The sequence below is a fragment of the Bacillus rossius genome, chromosome 8, assembly GCF_032445375.1.
Source record: "Bacillus rossius redtenbacheri isolate Brsri chromosome 8, Brsri_v3, whole genome shotgun sequence".
In the NCBI taxonomy this organism is placed as follows: domain Eukaryota; kingdom Metazoa; phylum Arthropoda; class Insecta; order Phasmatodea; family Bacillidae; genus Bacillus; species Bacillus rossius.
The window spans coordinates 52,518,521-52,538,918 of NC_086336.1; the positions used below are offsets into that span (position 1 = coordinate 52,518,521).

At 35.6% G+C, this 20,398-nt stretch overlaps 2 protein-coding genes across 5 annotated transcripts in view; one reads left to right on the plus strand and one right to left on the minus strand.

Moving 5' to 3' along the window:
- The first annotated feature begins 1,522 nt into the window (after window positions 1-1,522).
- On the plus strand, window positions 1,523-5,110 carry LOC134534938 (probable RNA methyltransferase CG11342). Of its 2 annotated transcripts, none has more exons than XM_063373673.1 (2): window positions 1,523-1,576; window positions 2,960-5,110. In XM_063373673.1, the coding sequence occupies exons 1-2, from the start codon at window positions 1,535-1,537 to the stop codon at window positions 3,518-3,520; spliced, it is 603 nt and encodes a 200-aa protein (XP_063229743.1). In that variant the 5' UTR covers window positions 1,523-1,534; the 3' UTR covers window positions 3,521-5,110. The 2 variants fall into 2 exon arrangements, with proteins under 2 accessions (XP_063229743.1, XP_063229742.1); XM_063373672.1 differs by lacking the exon at window positions 1,523-1,576 and adding an exon at window positions 1,803-2,098.
- Window positions 5,111-7,533: 2,423 nt separating this feature from the next.
- Window positions 7,534-20,398, minus strand: part of LOC134534939 (proline-rich protein 36-like) — a 35,926-nt gene continuing 23,061 nt past the window's right edge. For 2 of the 3 annotated variants that reach the window (XM_063373675.1, XM_063373676.1), the window contains one exon: window positions 7,535-19,881. In XM_063373675.1, the coding sequence (XP_063229745.1) occupies window positions 19,820-19,881 (62 nt within the window). In that variant the 3' untranslated portion in view covers window positions 7,535-19,819. Of the gene's footprint in view, window positions 19,882-20,398 lie in introns of all 3 variants that reach the window. The other variant, XM_063373674.1, reaches the window with a different exon arrangement.

Consider the following 20,398-nt stretch of genomic DNA (forward strand, 5'->3'; position numbering starts at 1 on the left):
AATGAATAAACAATGAAAAACATGTCCGCAGCTATGCGATACTAAAACTAAACGGCACAGACCTTCTTCACAGTGCCATCACCCGGCCTCTGTAGAAGGCCAGGGAAGTACCTGACGGACGCTACGGACGTCGCGGTGCTGATGTTGTCCGTTGGGGGGGGGGGGGGCAGGCTATTGGGACACTAGGCCATTGGTGATGGGTCGTGGGTACTCTGCCCCCGCGTGCCCCGCCAGGTATGCGGCTTGAATTCTATCCTGAACTTCCCTACTTGGTTGTGAGGCCGCTCGGTTGTGTGGAGGACGGAGTGGTGCGAAATAATCGTAAGCAACACCGTTTATGTTAATTGGCGTTTAATTCACGGACTTCTCCGGTGGTACTCATGGGTACTTGGTACCTATACATACACTACGCGGTGGTAGAACCGCTACAAAAACTATGTGAATGTGCTATGCGGCGTCTGAGCCGTTGTACAGTTACATTAACAAATGCTGCTTACAGAACAAAACACGACACTATAACATAACACTGTGAATTTACCGCGGCAGTCTCGCGGGGCGCAGTTACGAGTGTTCTGGAGATGGCCAGCACCGAAAGATAACTGTCTTAGAGGGGCTCTGGTGAGCGTATACTAAATTACACTTTACACTTACTTGAGATTGCAGCCAGCAGGTGTATGCGCGGCGGTCTAGCGAAAGCGTGTTGGCCGGAGTCGGTCAGTGCCGTACATCGCGTGGTCCGCGACGCGTACGGAACCACTAAGGACGACGGTCGAGATAAGCCCGGGTCCGCAAAATACATGCCGAGTCGACGTGAGCAGCAATGAAGTACAAAAAAGGTTTAAATATTTAAGTGACTACAGTATGAACGATCGGTGGAACAAAGTGGAAGGCTGCTCACGGATACACGTCTTGACCCGGCGCGGAGTGGTTGAGACTGCCGAACATGGCCGCCTCGCAAGGGAGGGAAACTTTCACCTCCTTTGTGAGTCGGCGCCAAAAACTTACATTAACTTAATTTGCTCTATTATAAGCTAAAAACACGTTCCAGGTGCCCAATTAAAATGTAGCACCTGGTAATTGGGTGCTTAAGGCTTAACAATTGTTTCAGAGTATTTAATTATTTGAATTGTGGCATCAAGTTGGCGACTGTAAATTTATTAACACATTGTCTCCCTGTGAACTGTATTAGTGGGATTTATTCGGATCCGACTTAATCATTGTAACGGGCACTTTAATTAAGGCCAGTGGCCGCGGTGAATTTTAATGAGGTTCGTTGTCTGCTCTGTGCGTGCGGTGCTCGCACAGAGTGTTTACGACGCACTTGTTTAATGCCTGCGAATTAATAATTGTGTCCTAGTGTCTTGTCCCTTAATTTTTTTATGGGTTCGAGCCCCTGGGGTTCCGTGCCCTTAAGTTTTTTTGAGTCTATTGGGGTCATGCCCGAGGCGCTCGCCTGACTCATTCCCGCTGGGCTAGGATTGCCCTCCGAAAACGGGATCTCGTACTAGCAGTGCGGAGCACGGGCTTAGAGGCCATGGTCGGGACGACGTCAAGTAATACATGCTGTATATTAATGGTCAGATATCACATGTGAAATTTATTGCAAAATTTTATTGGCTATAGTTAACGAGAATGAGGATTTTTTTTTCCAAATTGCTAAATTAAATACTATAGAACGATATTATATGGTATAGATTATTTTTTGAGTTATGTATTTTTTTGTTGTACCTATAAATTCTACACTAAACTACTCCGGAAACAAGAACGTATTTGTGTCCAGAAGTTGTCAAGTTGTGAAAGTTTTTTTTTATTGTTTTCATAAACAATTATTTTTTTAGGTTATTGTTTACAATATTTCAATACTTTCCATCTTTATTTCCTTGCTGTTTAGGGGAAAAATTATGAACCCTGCATATGCAACATGAACCCTGAATTAAATTTTGTCGGCGGGGACCCAGGCGCTGTGAAATATGGGAATTTCATAAATTATTATAAATTCCATTCTCCTGAAAGCCGTATCAGATCTCTTCCTAAAAATGTGTGGAAAGTGAACGAGAATCGGTCACTAGTGTGCCTTGACGTTGGCTGTAATTCAGGTGTAAGTACCCAAGAAGACTATAGAAAAAGATTTAATTTCATTACCTTTAAGTAAGAACATAATCTCTAATTTGCCATTCTACCTTTATGGTTATTGGTCTCTTATTTTTCTACAATTTCTATGTTAACCACGTTTATCTAACCAACACATAAGAGTATGCGGCCGTGATCTTGGATCTGTACATAGTGACTTACGCAAGGGAACTGGAGTAGGTGTAGTGTAGATCAGTGAGATGGGTGATAGGGATGTAGTTGATAAGGGAAGGGCAAGAGGTTGAAATGCATAGTTGTCTGACTTGAGATGATAAAGGAGATGATGGTGAACAGAAAGAGGGAGGCACATCTTCCTAGTGGGGACAGGGAGGGAGTGGAATGGGCAAGAGGAAGGATCGCATGGTGTGAGAGATGCAAGGGACCTGAGATGACTTATAGTAGTGGGCAAAGAGAAAAGTGGAGGGCTCTCTGTGCCACTTGGTGAAAACCCATTTGCGAGTGTACACGTCAAAACGGAAAGAAAAAATTTGGAAAACATGGTTTTCACACACTACCCACGTCCGTTAAAAAAAGCCCCGATATCCGAGTATTGCCATTTTCGGACTTTAAATAATGTTAAATGTTTAAATATTTCTTCATGTTTGCTGCATTTCATTTTGTGTTAATACACTTCCATATTTCACAGTATTTTCCTAGAAATTTTGGGGAACGATGGAAAACCAAAATTGGTCTGAATCGGTAACACCACGTCACTTCTTTTTGTAAACATTAACACTCTTCTTTAATAATTGAATCATATACAAGTAAATTTTTTAAGGATCACTTAATATTTTCAATCTCTAAATGCATTTGTATTCTTTTGTTTCAGGAATTGACTGGAGAAGTTTATCAGTTCCTGAGTAACTGTATGAAGGAAAGAACCAATTCTGCAGACTTCAGCTGTCATTTCCTCGCAGTTGACCTGGACCCAGTCCTCACGAGCCGAGCCAGGGAATCTAATTTGCACGGAGACAACATAACTTACGAGTGCGTGGATGCAGTCGGTGATGATGCAAGGGACAAAGCGTTCGCAGATTACTTGGGGCGGATGGGCAGAGACAGGTTTGACGTCGCATTTTGTTTCTCGGTCACGATGTGGGTCCACCTGAACCACGGGGATGAGGGGTTGCAGCTGTTCCTGGAGGGGCTGGCACGGTGGGCAGACACCCTGGTGATCGAGCCGCAGCCCTGGAAGTGCTACAGAGCAGCGGTGCGGAGACTGGGGCGGCACGGAGCGTGTTTCCCACACTACGAGTCCATAGCGCGTCGAGACACGCTGACTACCATTGGCACGTTGCTGACGGAACATTGCCACTTCGCTGAGGTCTTCAGGTCGGACCCCAGCCTGTGGGGGAGGACCATCATCATATACCAAAAATTAAATTGCTGATTTCTGACGATCTGGTGCTGTTGAAATAGCATGTCATGACCACAGATATATACTGATGGTCAGTGGCGTAGCCAGGATTTGTGTATGGGGGGGTGTTAGGAAGCATGGCCTCCCTCCCCCGGGAAAATTTGGATCTTAAGGTGTAAAATAGTGCTATTTTAGCAGTTTTCGGTACTTAAAATAAATATTGTAATGGTAAAATTTTTATTAATTTTAATATGAAATTTGTTTGAGTGATGAATTAGAAATTAATTAAAGATTTGGTGCTAGGGGGGGGGGGGGGGGTTGAACCCCTAAAACCCCACCCTGGCTACGCCCCTGCTGATGGTCAACTCCAGGCGTGATAAACTGTGAATAGCGACTAAATCACTGTTCGAGCATAGCCTGTAGTGTGGTTCGAATAACACACATTAATTAGGTGATATATTTGTTATGAAATGGTAAAATAGAGTACTTAACGCTATGTTTTTTTTCAAAACTGGCCATGCATTTCTCTAGAATACCACAGGATGCACCAGTGTGCTATGGGGCACACTTCCGAGAACCGCTGCTCAAAATGTGATAGGTAAGTCCTAGTTTTTAATGGTCTCGAAAGGTACAATAAAGAATTTTGCAGTGGAGTTCATTTTTTAAAACAAATTTTGTCTCAAGTCAGTTCCTGTCTTGCTTTTATTTTTTTATTATGCGTGTATCTCATTACGTGATCGAAATAAAACTTATTTGGCAGTTCAAACCTCAACTCATAAGTATGTCATAAGCGGTAAAACGGCAGAGAGAAAAAAAGAGGGAAGATAATTTTCTAAATAAACACAAATTAAGAAAATTATTACCTACTTCAAAATAACTGCTCAGCATATTAATAATTATTGATAAATCAATAATGATTAATTAACAATAAATATTACTCACTGTTGAAATAATCACACCATAAACTCTTATACATTACGATTTTCATGACCCCATCTATATCATGAAAACAATTTTAACAAGAATTTTTACACGTTAAAAAAGTAAATCAACTTCGATAAATTTCATCCTCAACAACATTTATAATATTACTTAGTATCTCAGCAAAACCACTAATACAATTTAATAAGAAGGTAACACAGCACTAAGGATTTTGGATTTCATTTCGTTTTCAAATATTTAAGAATCCTAACTTTTTTCATTTATTAGACATTTGATTAAAATAGAAATAAATTAATAAACATGAATTAACAAAATAACAGCTCAAGATAATAATTATTGTTTAAACAATGTTGATTACCAATAAATATTACTCACTTGAAATACACAGTAAAAAACATTTGTTCAGTATATTTCAAAGCTAGGATTGATTATAATAAATTGGTTTTTGATTTAATTTTATATTATGTATAGGTTAGATCTCATCAAGCATTCTGACTGATATTGTAGTTCTGCAAACTTATCACAGCCAATAGGCTACATAGACATACTGCAATGCTTTTATAGGCACTGATAATGTTTTGATCTGCAACCCGAAAATTAAAAGGGCACGGACCTATCTCATGGTAATTCTTTACATTATAACCATATTGCCACAAAGTGAAAATAAATTTTTTTCCCACACACTGGATTTTTTTAACTAGCATATTCTTAGTTGGACTTAACATATGTACACGCTCGTGGGCTCATAGTTATAATACGACGTGTGATTTAGTTAAATAATGATTTGTGACTAATAATTACCCTGTCAAACTAAAGCCTGAAAAGCATCATACAAGCAAAACAAATTTAGTTGCAGAGCTAAAACAATGGGAAGCATACAACTCACGTAGTTTCGGTTCCCTACCACGTTCGTGCAACTTCGGATTTCTCTCAAAAATTGAAATTAAAAAAATCGAAGGGTTAGGTCAGGTCAGGTCAGTCACAACATGCTTGTTTTCATTGGAAACTTCTGATTTAGCGGCTGAAGTGGCGTTAATACCAAAACGCAAAACTTCGGAAATTCTTGCAGGGAACCAAAACTACAAGAGTTGTAGGCTTCCCTAAAACAATACTAATATAACACTGTTTAACAATACTGATTTACACAAGTAATTAAAATAATACGTACTTGAAAGCACCCCATTTCCTTGTAAATATGGCCAGTGGTGCGGTGCACTACAATAAGCTCAAACCCCGTTGTATTGGCCTCTGCTCAAGTCGGCTGGCGTCAGGCTCAAGCGGGTCCCTACCGCCGTGACCTGCCTATCCCTGCAGCACGGCAGGGTTCAACCTGGTCTGCATGCCACCATGTTGAGCTTTCCCAAGGGAATGGAGTCCGAAAATCACACACACACTGCAAATGCACAACTTGTATACATACATTTGTAAATGTAGCGCACATTTTCACTATAAAATTTCTCAGTACTGTTTGACTGTGGTAGAGAAGCAATGTTATATAATTTAGTTACGTCTTAATAATGGGTTTTTGGGGTCTGAAAGTGATTCTATCACTCCAAGAGTGAGTTGATGTAATAAAGCAGTCAACATTGAGGGCCTGAAGACTTGTTTGAAGCTTGCAAAGAATGATGAGAAATAACCACTGTGTTTCCAATAATTACGATCATTTATAACAGTAAGACATGAGTGCACCATGTGCATGCATTAGGCAGATTGTTGTAAGCATCAGGCACAAACATCCAAAGCCCATGGGGAAAAAAACAGGAGGTGGGAGCTAATGAAACACTTTTTAAATATTGGATCATTGTGTTGAGAAATTTGCTGCTGTTTTTATCACGGATCCAGATACAGCAGGAAGGTAAAAAAAAAATTGATTTTTTTTTTATGAACTCATTAGAATAAGTCAAATGTGAACCTTGTGCTTTATTCCTCCAAGAGCATGACAAAATAGCCAAAACTCGATCATAAACTTTTAAAATAATACTATCTTATTACTCATAGTATTTTCAGCAATACTGCCGCGTGCAGACGTGACCAAGCAGGAAGAGATAAGAGACCAGACTGGTTGCAACTGTGGTCAACTGCCCCTAGACTACACAAAGTGTGAAATATAAGGTGCATATAAAATATAATTATACAATATCTACTAATTACCAAAATGGTACGGTGTGCAAGTCCTAATAAATTAATAGTTTCTCTACTTTGTCAAATCATTTTTCAATAAATGTTACTCAATACATTTTTTTGTGGCCATGAACCTTGAACACTTATTTCTTTAGATACAGAATGTGAAATAAAAAACACACTTAAAACAAACCACCTGGTTTGTTTATTGCTGTTTAAAAGGGGGCACCAATCGCAATTTCTGCCCCAGGTGACGGAAAGCCTAAGTCCATCCCTGAGGAAACTGCTAGTCCCGCACTGATACACAAACAACACTGCGCACACCTCGGAACACCTGAAGCAGGGAGAACCCCGTAAATGTTATCTCATTTCTGATCACACATTACATGTACGAGAAGCTACCTTTTCTGTTTTTCATGTACCACCACCTCCAGCATGGACACAGATTTCAGAGGGGAGGCACCCACTTGTGCTTGCAAAATTGTATCTGTGAAACGAGGTGGATGAATCTTAAACGTCAAAACTATGTTTTTTGGGAAACTTTCTGTATATCAAAGTTTTCTTCTTATTGCACGCATATAGGCCAAAATATGGGCCGTATACAACATACAAGCACACTATCTAGATAAGACTTTTGTCACTTGACCCTAAGCTGGCAACTCCTGGGCCACAATCCCCCCCCCCCCCCCCCCCAAAAAAAATTTTTTATGTGGGCCCCCTTGCAAATTCTGCAGATTTGCACCCTTGACTGGACCCTGTTGCTTACCAAGTGCTTTCTACGGTATAACATCCGTATGTGTGGGGTGCACCATATATCCTCTACAAATCCAACAAACCCCCCCCCCCCCCCCTTATAAATATAAAAAAAAAGCTAAACTAGCTTTTGCTCCACTGGCATATCTCTATGGCCCGTTCTACAATGAATGACATGTAAACGGAAACAAATCTAATAGAATGGACCATCTACAATGGCACACATGCAAACACACACATACATTAGTTAGCTCGGCAATGCCCAGTTCTTCCGTTTACACTACTCCATCCGACCAATGAGAGTATGTATTTAGCCGCAGTGGTAGCTATGTTTGTTTACGTGTCAAATACATAGAAAATAACTTCAAGTACAAGAATATTCAGTGTTCTATCATTACTTTGTGGATTATTTTCACTATAACTGTAAATACAGATAATTTTATGTTCTTGTACAATTTTTTTTTTTTCCAATTAGATTAATTTTTCATAAGCGGCAGGTGGATAGTGGAACGATTATGGTATATCTTGCGGGTCAGTGATCCATTCTTGTTATTACATTTTGTCACTGTAAAACAGACCTAAATTCTAGCACACAAGACAAAAAACAATTTGTGCGGTTTTTCTTTGTTTATTTTAGCATTTTTTTTAAATACATAAAGGTAAAATGTTTTAATGCATTTATATTGTTACAACTTAATTTACAAATATATTTCAATTTATATCACTCAACTTTATATAATTATATGACATGACACACACATTTTAAAAACAGTTTATGCTACTCTATATTTACAAGTGACTCTCTTGGGCTGGTAAACACCCACATTTCATTGTGTCAGTTCGAGGGCAAAAAAGGTTTAGTATACACAAAAAAAATTCCAATAAACATGTTATGAGTATCAATATCACAACAACCGATTATGTGAGAGAGAGCATTGATAAAACGCATTGGCAGCAGACTGCGAGACAAATCATAGTTTATTGTCTTCTGTAAGAGCAGTCTCGAGCTACATATCTGAAAATACAATTAGCAGGTACGCTGTCCTAGTATGTAAGTTGTCTTATTGCTTTTTCTACTAAAACGACAAACAAAGTGTTGCTGTATCATCGTATCACTAAGCACAACAAAAGCGTGCAACATGTTAAAAACAACAAAATGCTTTCTAAAAGTAATAAAACAAACTCATTGTAATGGAAATTTTTTCCAGAAAAACTTGATGCACAGTCATTATCAGTTATCGAACCACAACAATTTTCAAGTACATGTATCAGAGAATAACAACTCGATACATAATTTGTTTCATCAATTCAATCAGAAGGTATAAAGAGTTGAGACACAAAAAAAACTTATTTTTATATCAAGAATCTTTCTTGTCATGTTTTGGATCAAATGCATTTACGAGTAAAACATACAAGCATAATACCAAAAAAATGTGCACAGCTTTGAAGTCTGGTACAAATGACTAAGTTACTAGGGTGCATATGCAAACAGCCAACACAAATCTCAAACCTTCGAAATCGTAAAACATTTACATATATAATTACACAGCAGCATCTAATGCAACAGAAATCACTCTTCAACTCGACTCATAAAATACTCATTTTCAAAACTTTTTTTTGCTCATGCAGACCCACGACTTGTGCCTACATAAATGCCATACAGGGCTTAACTGTTATTTATATGTTACCCAAAACATAAAGAGTCAATGGTTTTAACAGGAATACAAGTTCTTAGTTTTGGATTCATCAAAGAAATGACACAATTTAATTGACTTAGCTGTCAACACTTAACAATATTTGAACTTAACAACAGACGTTTCAGGATTAAACTATCCAAGGAATAATTTTCATCCACAGTTCAGGACAATTAAAATTATTAACTAAAAACATGTTTACTGCTTGGGTGTTGACGTTTCTACATACTACCTATTGAATGAGGCAGTGTCTTGTCTCCATAAAAAAGTACTTTTGCAGGTGACCAGAATTACGTTTAAGTTGGGTTCAATGCAGTATACACAAATGCCACATAACATAGAAGTTTGACGGTTCGAGAGAGAAGCATGCCCTTCGTTGTGGGGCTAGTGGTTACAAACATAAAAAAAAAAAAAAAAAAAAAACAAGCAAACAAAATAATATGTAGTTACATATAAAATATGTAATTTCACTTCTGTTAGGATAACCATAACAAACCAAAAATATATCAGTTTATTTTGGTTTGACTAATAACTAAGTGCTGAACCATGGCATTACCCAAAGGCATGAACTGCCATGTATGTTACTACAGGGCTTCTATTTAAAATAGTATGGTTAAAAATATAGGTAGTTAATACAATTCTGCAGAATTACTAACACATTGTTCATTTAGCCACATATAAGTTACATTAACATGATGAATTAAGCCTATTTAATAAATGTTCTCCAAAAAAAATACTTTATATGTTCAATAAACAAAAATACATTTATTTTTGTCATTAATACTCGCAAATTAAAAGAACTATTTAACTGTTAACTTTCCTGGCAGTTTTCTAGCATTAACATTTGAGTTTACGTATTGTAATTTTTTTTGCATCATTAATCACAATAAATGTTTTGTCAATCTAAGCTATTCTGTAGTACCACAATTTTGCAAATTCTTAGTACCGATTCAGGCATAGTCTAATCACAGTCTTGTGATCTATACTTGTCATCAATCATTACGTATATCAAATGAAACAGCAAGTTAATTGAATAAAAAAGGTTATAACTACACAGCAAGGAGACGTGAACTCTTTTCTAATGCCTTTTTCTGATACCCAATAATTTTAGTTCATTCTAGCTGGACCAGAAACAGCCTACTTACAGAACATGCTTAAGCACGAAATAAACAAAATATAAGACACAATGCCAAAACAGAAAATATATACAGGTGTCCCAGAACTCAAAAGTCAAGCCAAGAACAGTTGATAGTCCAATTCAATATGGTTCTGAATCAAAAAACAAAAATTTAAAAAGTTTAATAGTTTTCAAGTTACATGCATATTTACTAAAGTCTTTAAATCCCCACCCTACACCAAATTATTAGATACTGTGACAATTTTTTTGCTACACAATCATAAACAATCCTACTATTGTTAACAACTCAATATAAAATCAAACATGTAATACTTTTAGAGAGAAAAAAAAAAAGGACATATGTGGCAAAAAATAATAGAGTAATTTGATTAGTCATACTGAAAAAAAAATTTACTTTGCTAACTTAGCAAAGTTATTTGAAGAGATGGCTAATTAAAACAATAAACTTGCTAAGTTAGCAAAGTAATTTTTTTATAACGCAAAGTCACATTTGCCTGATTAAAAATTGTGGTCATCTGAGTCATGCAAATAATTTCCCCCCTCCACCCAAATATAGGATGTTTGATTTTATTTTGAATTGTTATCAATCGTAAGGTAATTTCATGAAAAAATTTATTCACAATATCTAATCATTTGTGCAGGGTGGATATTTTAAGACTTCTGAAAAAGTACATGTAACTCAAAAACTATAAAAATTTTGGAATTAAGTTTTTATTTTAAAATCAGAATCGTAATTAACTGGCCTATCAACTGTTCTTGGCTTGATATTGAGTTCTGGGACATTCTGTATTTGTGTGCATATATATATATATATATATATATATATATATATATATATATATATATATATATATATAAATGAGAAAGCAAATTATATGTTATATAAGCAGCATGATTGTACCTTGTACACTTAAACTACTACAATAGAGTCCCGCTAATCCGGACTATATACGACCGGACCTTGTACAGATTATTGGAAGTCCAGAATAAACAGAATTTGCCTTAAAATGTGTGTGGATTTAGATGGGTAAAACTACATACACAATACGATGTTTTTTTCTTCAATAAAGACAACTTTTACTACCGCTTAATTTTAGTTTTAATATTTAATATTACTTTATAAAGAGACCTCAGTTTTTAATCTATGAACTGATGTGAGATACCAAAACAATAATCCTGTTTTTTTTTTTAAAAATCCTGTCCGGATTAACCGATGTGCAAAAGAGTGGGATCCCGACTAGAGGGACTCTACTGTACGTTTTTCGATAACTTCCAGACATTTTGTTTCCATTTCCATAAAAAAATTATGCACTTGTTTAGTCTGTAAAAAAAAGTCACTGTCCCATTATTTTATAACATTTATTATTATGTATTTATACCTAAGGCATACTATAAAAATCCAAACAAAGAACTTATATTAACCACTACATACACTTCAAATTAGAATGTATTTTAACATTCTGCGATACATATTACGCCACAGAATTGTACAGGTTGACCTGAGATTAATAAAATAACAGCTGCCTCCAAGTAAAACAAAAATTACATAATTTGACTTATTGCTGTTTTATATATACTCACTAGTCATCTCCACAATTATTAAAAATACTCCTAACCTGAACAAAAAAAAAAGTGTGCACTGGCTTCGTGCTCTTAAAATACAGTCTCTCATACAAAATGTCAAAGCTGGTGTTTAATTACACTATACAAATTTTGTAAAAATATTAATCAGAAAGCTTTAAAAAAATACCAATATTAATTGTTTGCATTAAAAACACTTTTATGGCATAAAAAGCACAGAAACAATTGGCTAGACAGTGCAGTAACATTATAACGGTGTAAGCAATACAACTGAGACAACTTAATATGGCCTACACATCAACAATCCTCTTAGAATTAATCGTAAGCATTGAAACTCATGTTAATAGAAATCTAAAAAATTTGGTGTTTATTCATAGATCATATCTTATTTCATTCAACAGCAAACTTTGCTACATAAATACATAAAAATTATTTTAAAACTAGGTAACTTTGGTTCATAAGAACTTGATATCATTCAATTCAATATGACTTTTATGTATCAATCAATACTATTTTATCTAGAAATAGGTCTGCAAAATGTGTTTCCCCTCAAATGATCTATATGTACTTGCAAAGTTAACACCCAGAACACATAATATCACAATAACTCCTTAAACAGAAATATAGATGTTAAAAAATTTATTCTAAATGTACAAAGAATAAAATGTTGAAGGACCAATTATCTGAATGGAGAACAACAACAAAGCTAATGTGGTTTTCTCTCTCGTGGAACACCAAAGGTGCGCAAAAACTTGAGCAGGAATAAGGATGACATACAGACAGATCTGGTACAAGCTCATGTGGTTAAAGATAAATTCAGAATTTTCTCATTTAGTACATTTCTAAGGAAACATTATTAAATGAGCAGCGATCTAGTCAAGACCAGTTGGGCTTCAAACTTCACATACACTGGTAAATAAGAAATGACATGAACTACAATTTAAAATATTCCAGTCACGTGAAACCTTCGTATTTATTGCAAATTAAACTCTACAGAGCCCCACTCACATAGTCAGAAGCTTAAAAATTGGGTGAATATCAATAGTATACAACTAGACACTCTCACTACTTGGTCCATAAGGAGATGTGTCCTAAAGAGATGTAAATACAGGAAAATGTTATTGAAAAATAAAGAAAATAAATAATTAGAAATTGCCAGTATACAAAAACATGGTCCTCATAAGGCAGTAAGTATATTAAATAGAGCATCTTAATAGCATGAATTTATAACTGCTCATCAATGCAATGCTGTCAGCAATAGCTCAGACTTGGGGAAACATTCCAAAATTTCTGCTGGCATTACAGAATGCATGAAAAACAGGTTTGTTTTCATTAAAAATGAAAAAGAAAAAAAAAACAGTTGGTTACTTAAGAAATAATGAATACTTACTCAGGATGTATGGCATGAAATAATGCATTAAAAATTGCAACAAAAGAAATAAATTTCACTTGAGTTAGCTTGACACCATATTGTTTGGACACACAAAGAGAAAGAAAGGTAAGCAGGGCCAGGCAAATGACTGACTTCGACAGTAGAGGAAGAAATGAAAGGCAATGTACAGAGTCAACAGAGTGCTTGGATGATGGAGCAAAGAATGTTGCATACAGTAGTCCTAGAGTTAAGTAAAAGAGGATGAGATGAAACCAACCATCTGTAAGAGGACAATGGAAGGAAGACAAAGTCAAGGAAAGGGTGGAAGTGAACAGGCAGAGGCCCAGATAAACTAACATCCACCAAGTTTCCCCACTTGAGACTTGGAAAAGTACACAAAAAAGGTATAGGTCTGCGAGACACTTGGACAGTGGATAAGATCATGGCCTTGGGAATGGCAATATGTATTACAAATGAGTGTACTGCCAGCATACATCCTCAAGGATGAGAGGATGGAGCAGACAAGTACAAGAAGACAGAAGACAGTGCAAGATAATGAAAGACTAAGTGTCACAACTCATCTTGCCGTGCATCTTAACTAGTATCTCCTGTCATGAATCAAGTTCAAATTAACATTCAAGTATAATTTTTAAGAACATTCAATGGTACTTTAGCTACTGAATACTAACATATTCCATTCTCTTTTTTGCATAATAGCTTATTACCGAAATAACTATCAGTTATCTTAAATGCAGTACATATTCTTGCATAAATTAGAGCTCTAAATCTAATTTTTCATCCCTCAGTTTCCATTTAACAAGTGTGTTGAAATAGTATCACTGGAATTATAATAGTTTAAACTAACCCATAAGACTGGTTTATGAGCGAGCTTCTCAATTTTTGCTAACTATAAAAATGTTTTCCGACAATTACAGTTTTTTCTCTTTAAAAATGCATAATTTTTTGCAGTTTGAAATGAATTTTAAAATTTCCTAGATAACTTTAAGAACAAAAATGATAAAAACACACACTTTCAAAAACAAAACTGTAAAAAATTAAGTTTTATGTCTTCATGACATATTCATGATCATGTCCAAATAGATTTTGCACATCTGTCCTGTTTGCAGCTCCTTGTTTGGACTCCATGTTTCGAATCACCACTCTGACCTTCAATCACTTCACTTTGTGATCCTTTCCTTCAATTCTAAAAACCTTTCCCATCCAGCTGCCTTACCTTTGTCAGATATCAAGCAGGGTTTTATTGACTGTGTTCAATAGAAAAGCATTTATTCGTAACTGCTTCTGGATGGTTTATTGAATTGCACTTACATATTTTATAATGAAACATTTAATCAAAATTTTAATCTGTTAAGTAATTCGCCTCAATCTTGCTGAAATGTAATCAGAGGTAGGTACCAACACCATTTGAACGCAGCACAACTACGAACTACATTTTAGATAAGTACGTCTCTGTTAATGGACAACCCTTAATAAAATGTTGAGAAAGATCCTCACAGCTTCTTCAAATGCCTATGTGATTACATTTCCAATTGTATTAACATTAATCTCTGGGCCAAGACAAATTTCTACTTTCAACATGTTTCATTACGTTTCACGTATTTCTTCAAAAACTGTATCATTTGTACACAAGTCGTTCATATGATACCAACTATGCTGCCACACAAATATTTACTTGAAAACACTTAGCAGTCTTGTGTTATCTTCATAAACTTTATTAATTAACAGGGAGGTCTGATACCGAACAACAGGCCAGATTAAATGTCAATTAATAGTTAAGGCAAAAGTTAACCTATGGTTTAGAGCAAGAAATAATCATCAAAAAAAGACAAATAATTTCACTTTATGGGAAACATACACAGCAGATAAGGGTAACTCGAGAAAATGTACCACTAGAAGCACCTCTTTAATTTTGTTGCCTGACAAGATCTGATTCTGAAAAATAAAAAGCCTCCAAAAACACTTTTTTCAAAAAAGAGAGTATGTAATTTATGTGCTAATGACACTTTTCCAACAAAATGCAGGTAAATTATTTTTAAAACAAAATCCAAGTAATCTTTGCTTCTATAAAATATGTAAATTTACAGTAGCCAAGTTCATAAAAATAAAAATACTTAACATGTAATTACAGCTATTTTACAGATATCATTTCAGTTAAAAGGCAACTGAAATGCATCAAGAACTACACAGAAGCCACAACTAACTTAGTTATTTTAAGTCAAACTTGGCTACTCGCAGACTGGTACTCAAAGGGAGATACACACAGAAAAAATAAAACATTTTGCAAATGTTCCCGGGCAAATAAGAAGCTGGATGGTAACTTATGTACTCAGTGAAACATGTGAGAGTGCATAAATGTATTATACTTTTTCTGTCTTCCTACAAGATTCAATGACCTCAAGCCAGAGAAAGATGTTAAGACAAAATTCATTCACTTCACATGCACCAAACTGTGTGCACTTCTGCTACTTTGCATTTTCCACTTTTAACTATTTCCTTATTATTTTCTTTGCTCATTTGCACTTCATACTTATTTATATCTCTGATGTCCTACACAACAAGTATCAGGAAGCAACATGACCCCAGACCCATTTCAGTCAATGGCATTTGGCAGATAGAAGTTATTTTAAGCCCGGAAATGTAACGGTAAAATGATAAAACAGACGCCCGGAAACACAAAACTACGCTAACAGCAGCACACTGCATAACTGATGGCGAGGTGACGGAAGAAGCCCAGGACAGACACAAAAATCATTCAACTTATTTCAGTCAGATTCTGTCTGCTTCCCACCGAGCCAATCAGATGGCTGCTTTTGGTTCACATGGGCAAAATGACATTACAAAAGTGCCTCACATATTGAAGGACCAAATTTATTTTGAAAAATTAAAAGAAAATGTAATTTCATTTTGCATTCATTTTTATACTAACGTTTTTATTTAACCAAAAAATCACACATGATTGCTGCATCAAATAATTAACCAACATAAAGAAAATTATTATTTTTTTCATAAAGAATTTGTTTTGTTTACAACTCTCGAAGTGTACTGTCAAAATAGCATTTTGTTGTGAACGTCTTGCTCTCTGGGTCTTGACATTCCATTCACATTTTCTTCCCAAGGTACTGTGAATCTGGCTTTACTCTCAATTCTCTCGTTATCTCATTATTTTGAGGGGGAGGGGGGGGGGAAACCCTTGAATTTGAAGTTGAATGATTGCTGGGTGGCTCTGGTTTGCAAATGAGCTCAACAGGCCACTCCGGACTTGAAACAAGTCTAAAAGTTGTGCAAGCCAAGTGGAGCTGACAACAGATGAAACAGATAACTAATTGGTAAACAGATTTAGTCAATAACCACAATGCTCATTCCTAACTAGACAATTAAATATTTTTTGGACCTCGACATTGATGGTTACACTGTATGTCATAGATAAACCTCAATAACACACAAAATATGAACACACAAACAAGCCAAAATGGCTGATTTTGAAAATTTGGCTTGTTTTTTGTGTTTGCAAATTCACCTTTTTTTGTCCATTATTGAGGTTTATCTATGAAATGCAGTGTGACCAGCAATAGCGTATATACACAAAAACACTTAAAATCAATCTTCCTCAACGCAAAAATAACTCAAAGTTCCTAACTAAACAAACAGGACTTATGCCTTAGGTGTAACTAATTGCAAATAAATAAATAAAACAAGGACAGAGGTAGCCTCTTGATTAGCTCACGTTTTCAGCCAATTAGGAACTATCTCTGTACAACATGGTGTTTACAGGTGAGTGCAAATTAAAAAAAAATGTTATGAATTGAATTTTGGGTGCAGGTAAAACTTAAATCTACCAAGCCTAAGACTTTAATTTACAAAGTTAGTACATACTGGGTTCATTATAGGTACTCTTCCAAATTATAATACAAGAATCTACTTTGCAAAATAATTTTTTTCATTGCTACCATCGCCTGTGCTCTATTGTTCATACAATTTATTTTGCATCTGTCTTCATGGTAATACCAAGAATAAAAAGACAATTCCTTTATCAATTGGAAGCTTTTGGAAGGATTTGAACAAAAAATTACAATTTTTGTTTATAATACAATTTTGGATGTCTCAATTTCCATAATTCCATCACTCATAATGCAAATGTCTATAAATTAATGAAAAAAAAAAAAAAAAAAAACATCTAACCAAATAAATAGCCTGGTAACACAAAAATGTCGTCTTTCTATAAAATGATTTACCAATGTCAAAAGCCACAACTCCTGCTCAAAAATCTTTCACAATATTAATAGGAAAGTGCTGCATATTTTAAGATACCAATTCATGAATGTTTTGCACACCTCAAGTGTTTACCACAATATTTAGACGTTTGATAAATGATGTTCAGATAAGTTTAGATTTTCTTTTTTTAAGTTTGCCTCCTTTTTAACAATGGTTCTCATGCATTCAGTTCATCAAAGAAAGTATGGCAGTGAGTATTTAACTATAAAGGTCAAAATACTCTCCAGTACCAAGTCATGAACCTGATTCTTTTCCTCTAAGGTCAGAGCGTGCTGTACGATTTCAGCATGGTACACTCTCTGATGGATTTTCTATCCTCATTTGGAAGTAACCAAGAGTGCCTGCAAACATATAGTTTATCCACAAACATACTTTCCAATATTTTCAGGAACAAAGCTGACAAATAAATGTACATATAAATACACAATACTAAATATAAATGTAATCTACCAGAATATTTACAAAACACAAATCTACATAACAGGAATAATACAATCATCAAGAGATCTTCTACGACTGCCATACACATTTGTCTGAACATGTACAAGAGAACCTAAAAAAAAAAAAAAAAAAACATTTTACTCACTTTTAAAGCCATTGGCCACTCTTTTTGACTTTGATATCTTTGATTTAAACTCTTGCAAATTTCAAGAAAAAAACCTGGAGTACCCCATTCGAAAAAACCTTACTTTTGTATCTGTACCACAACTTCAGATAATTAATATCCAACAATGTGTCAATCAAGATGAACTGCAAGAAGAAAGAAATATTTTTGTGGAGTCATCATACAGTACGTACTTCTAAGTGGCATGCAAGACCCAACTAGCCAAGACAATGCCACAATGCAAAACTATATTCTTCCCTAGAGCTATTAGAAAAAGAGAAAACAACTCTTACTGTTAAAAAATGAAGAATTGCATTTAATGCTTCAACCTTTCAAGTATTCACACAGGGAAAAATTGCTAACAATAACATACCAAATTTTTAAATTAAAACTTTAAAACTTTTCAGAATTAATGTTGAAAAAAAAAAGTCTACAAGACTAGCTGTCTAGTGTGTATGCATTGTTGCAACTTTTGTGACAAAGCGATTTAGTTGTAAAGTAAGTTGATTACGCAGTACAGACCAATATATGTCCTGTTATTTTTAAAGAGCAGCCATATTGTATACTATGGCAATACAGGAAATGTCAAGCGAAAGCAGTGATAAATGATTGAGAGAATAAGTACGGGTATAATTAAAAGATTAAATGCAACATATGAAAGTATTAATTCACCTCTATCCTCTTTCTTCCTGCTCAATATTTGTTTAATAGTTTTGCTTCTTTTCTAATAGCTCCATGGCTTCTTGGTTTATCTCTTTTCTTTTGCCACTATAAATGAACAAGTTCATCATCCTTAGAGCAGGCTCACAAATAGAAACCTTGACCATTCTCTCTCTCTACCACTCATAGCTAAAACCGTGAAAAGTTTAAAAATCATAATCAAAAACTACTAAACGAACTAAAATTTAATCAAATATTTCACAGTTGCAAATACTTTTACCAACAAATATGACACAACATCATGAACAATGTCAACAGAATTTTAAAAAATGAATACAGCTTTTGAATGCATTACATGCACAATATTTCTAAAAACAAGTGTCTCAATATATGTACCTTGTGATGCTTCTTATAGTGATAATTTTCGTTGGCATGATATAGAATAAATAACCATCCAACAAACAAGAAAATTAACATAAAAATTACATTTTCACAATATTCAATATGAAACTAGTAAAATGAACGACCAAGAGCAATAAAAATACTACCAAAATGGGTTTATGAATTTTTCATTTCATAAATTATCAACAAAATCAAAAATATATATTAAAATAGTTAAGTAGAATAGTTACAAATTAATAATTTTGATACAGCAATGTAAAAGGCTGATATAGATGAAGTTTCGTAATGGCAAAAACGTGGTCATAAAACGAACGATAGAATGACTCACGTTTGATACTTCAGGGTTTAGCGGGTGCACTAAAAATTTGAGCACTACGTCATGTCGTAAACATTCGCTTGCGTGCACACAAAATAGTAATAGCTACACAACTACCGATACATATTGTTTACGCAATAATTAGTACAGCAGTATCCACGAAAAAGCTTTTGAAACGATACGCTGCTCTTCACACAACTAGGAAACACGCACGCACGCACACACACACACACACTTAAAATTTAGCCACACAAAAACAAAAAAGATGAAAAGAAAAAAAAAGAAAAAAATGTTTATAAAACATTTGTGAATAAATATGAACATCAAAGAGAAACAAAGACAGGAGAAGGGCAGCAGTTAGTGTCACGAGCGGTCGGTAGAGCACAGCAGCCTCCAGTAGACGTACGACTGGAAGCGCGGTGCGGCAACGACGGCCGGCCAACGCGGCGCCAGCGGTCACTTCTCGGACGAGCACTCGCCAGACTTCTGATATGGCACGTAGTCTATGTGGTACTGACCTGCGAACAACACCGCCCACTGACCCAACTGCGTGTGGCATCACAGTACCGGCTCTGCCGACACACACCCAGTGGCGTAGCTAGGATTTGTGTATGGGGGGGTGTTAAGAAGCATCCCCCCCCCCCACCACCATTAAAGTGAGGGGTCCGGGGGCCCTCCCCCGGGAAAATTTGGATTTTAAGGTGTAAAATAGTGCTATTTTAGCAGTTTTCGGTACTTAAATTTAAATATTGTAATGGTAAAAATTTTATTAATTTTTAATATGAAATTTGTTTGAGTGATGAATAAGAAATTTAATTAAAGATTTGGGGCTAAGGAGGGGGGGGGGAGGGGTTGAACCCCTAAAAAAAAACCCTGGCTATGCCACTGCACACACCCACACCTGCGACTATCACTGTGGTCACGCCGCAACCGGCGAGTCAGTGAAACTCACTCGCTCAATTAATAAGGGGGTTCGTTGGCAAGTTACCCTTTTTACCGCATAATCATGGCACCAATATTTTAGGGTGTCAAAAT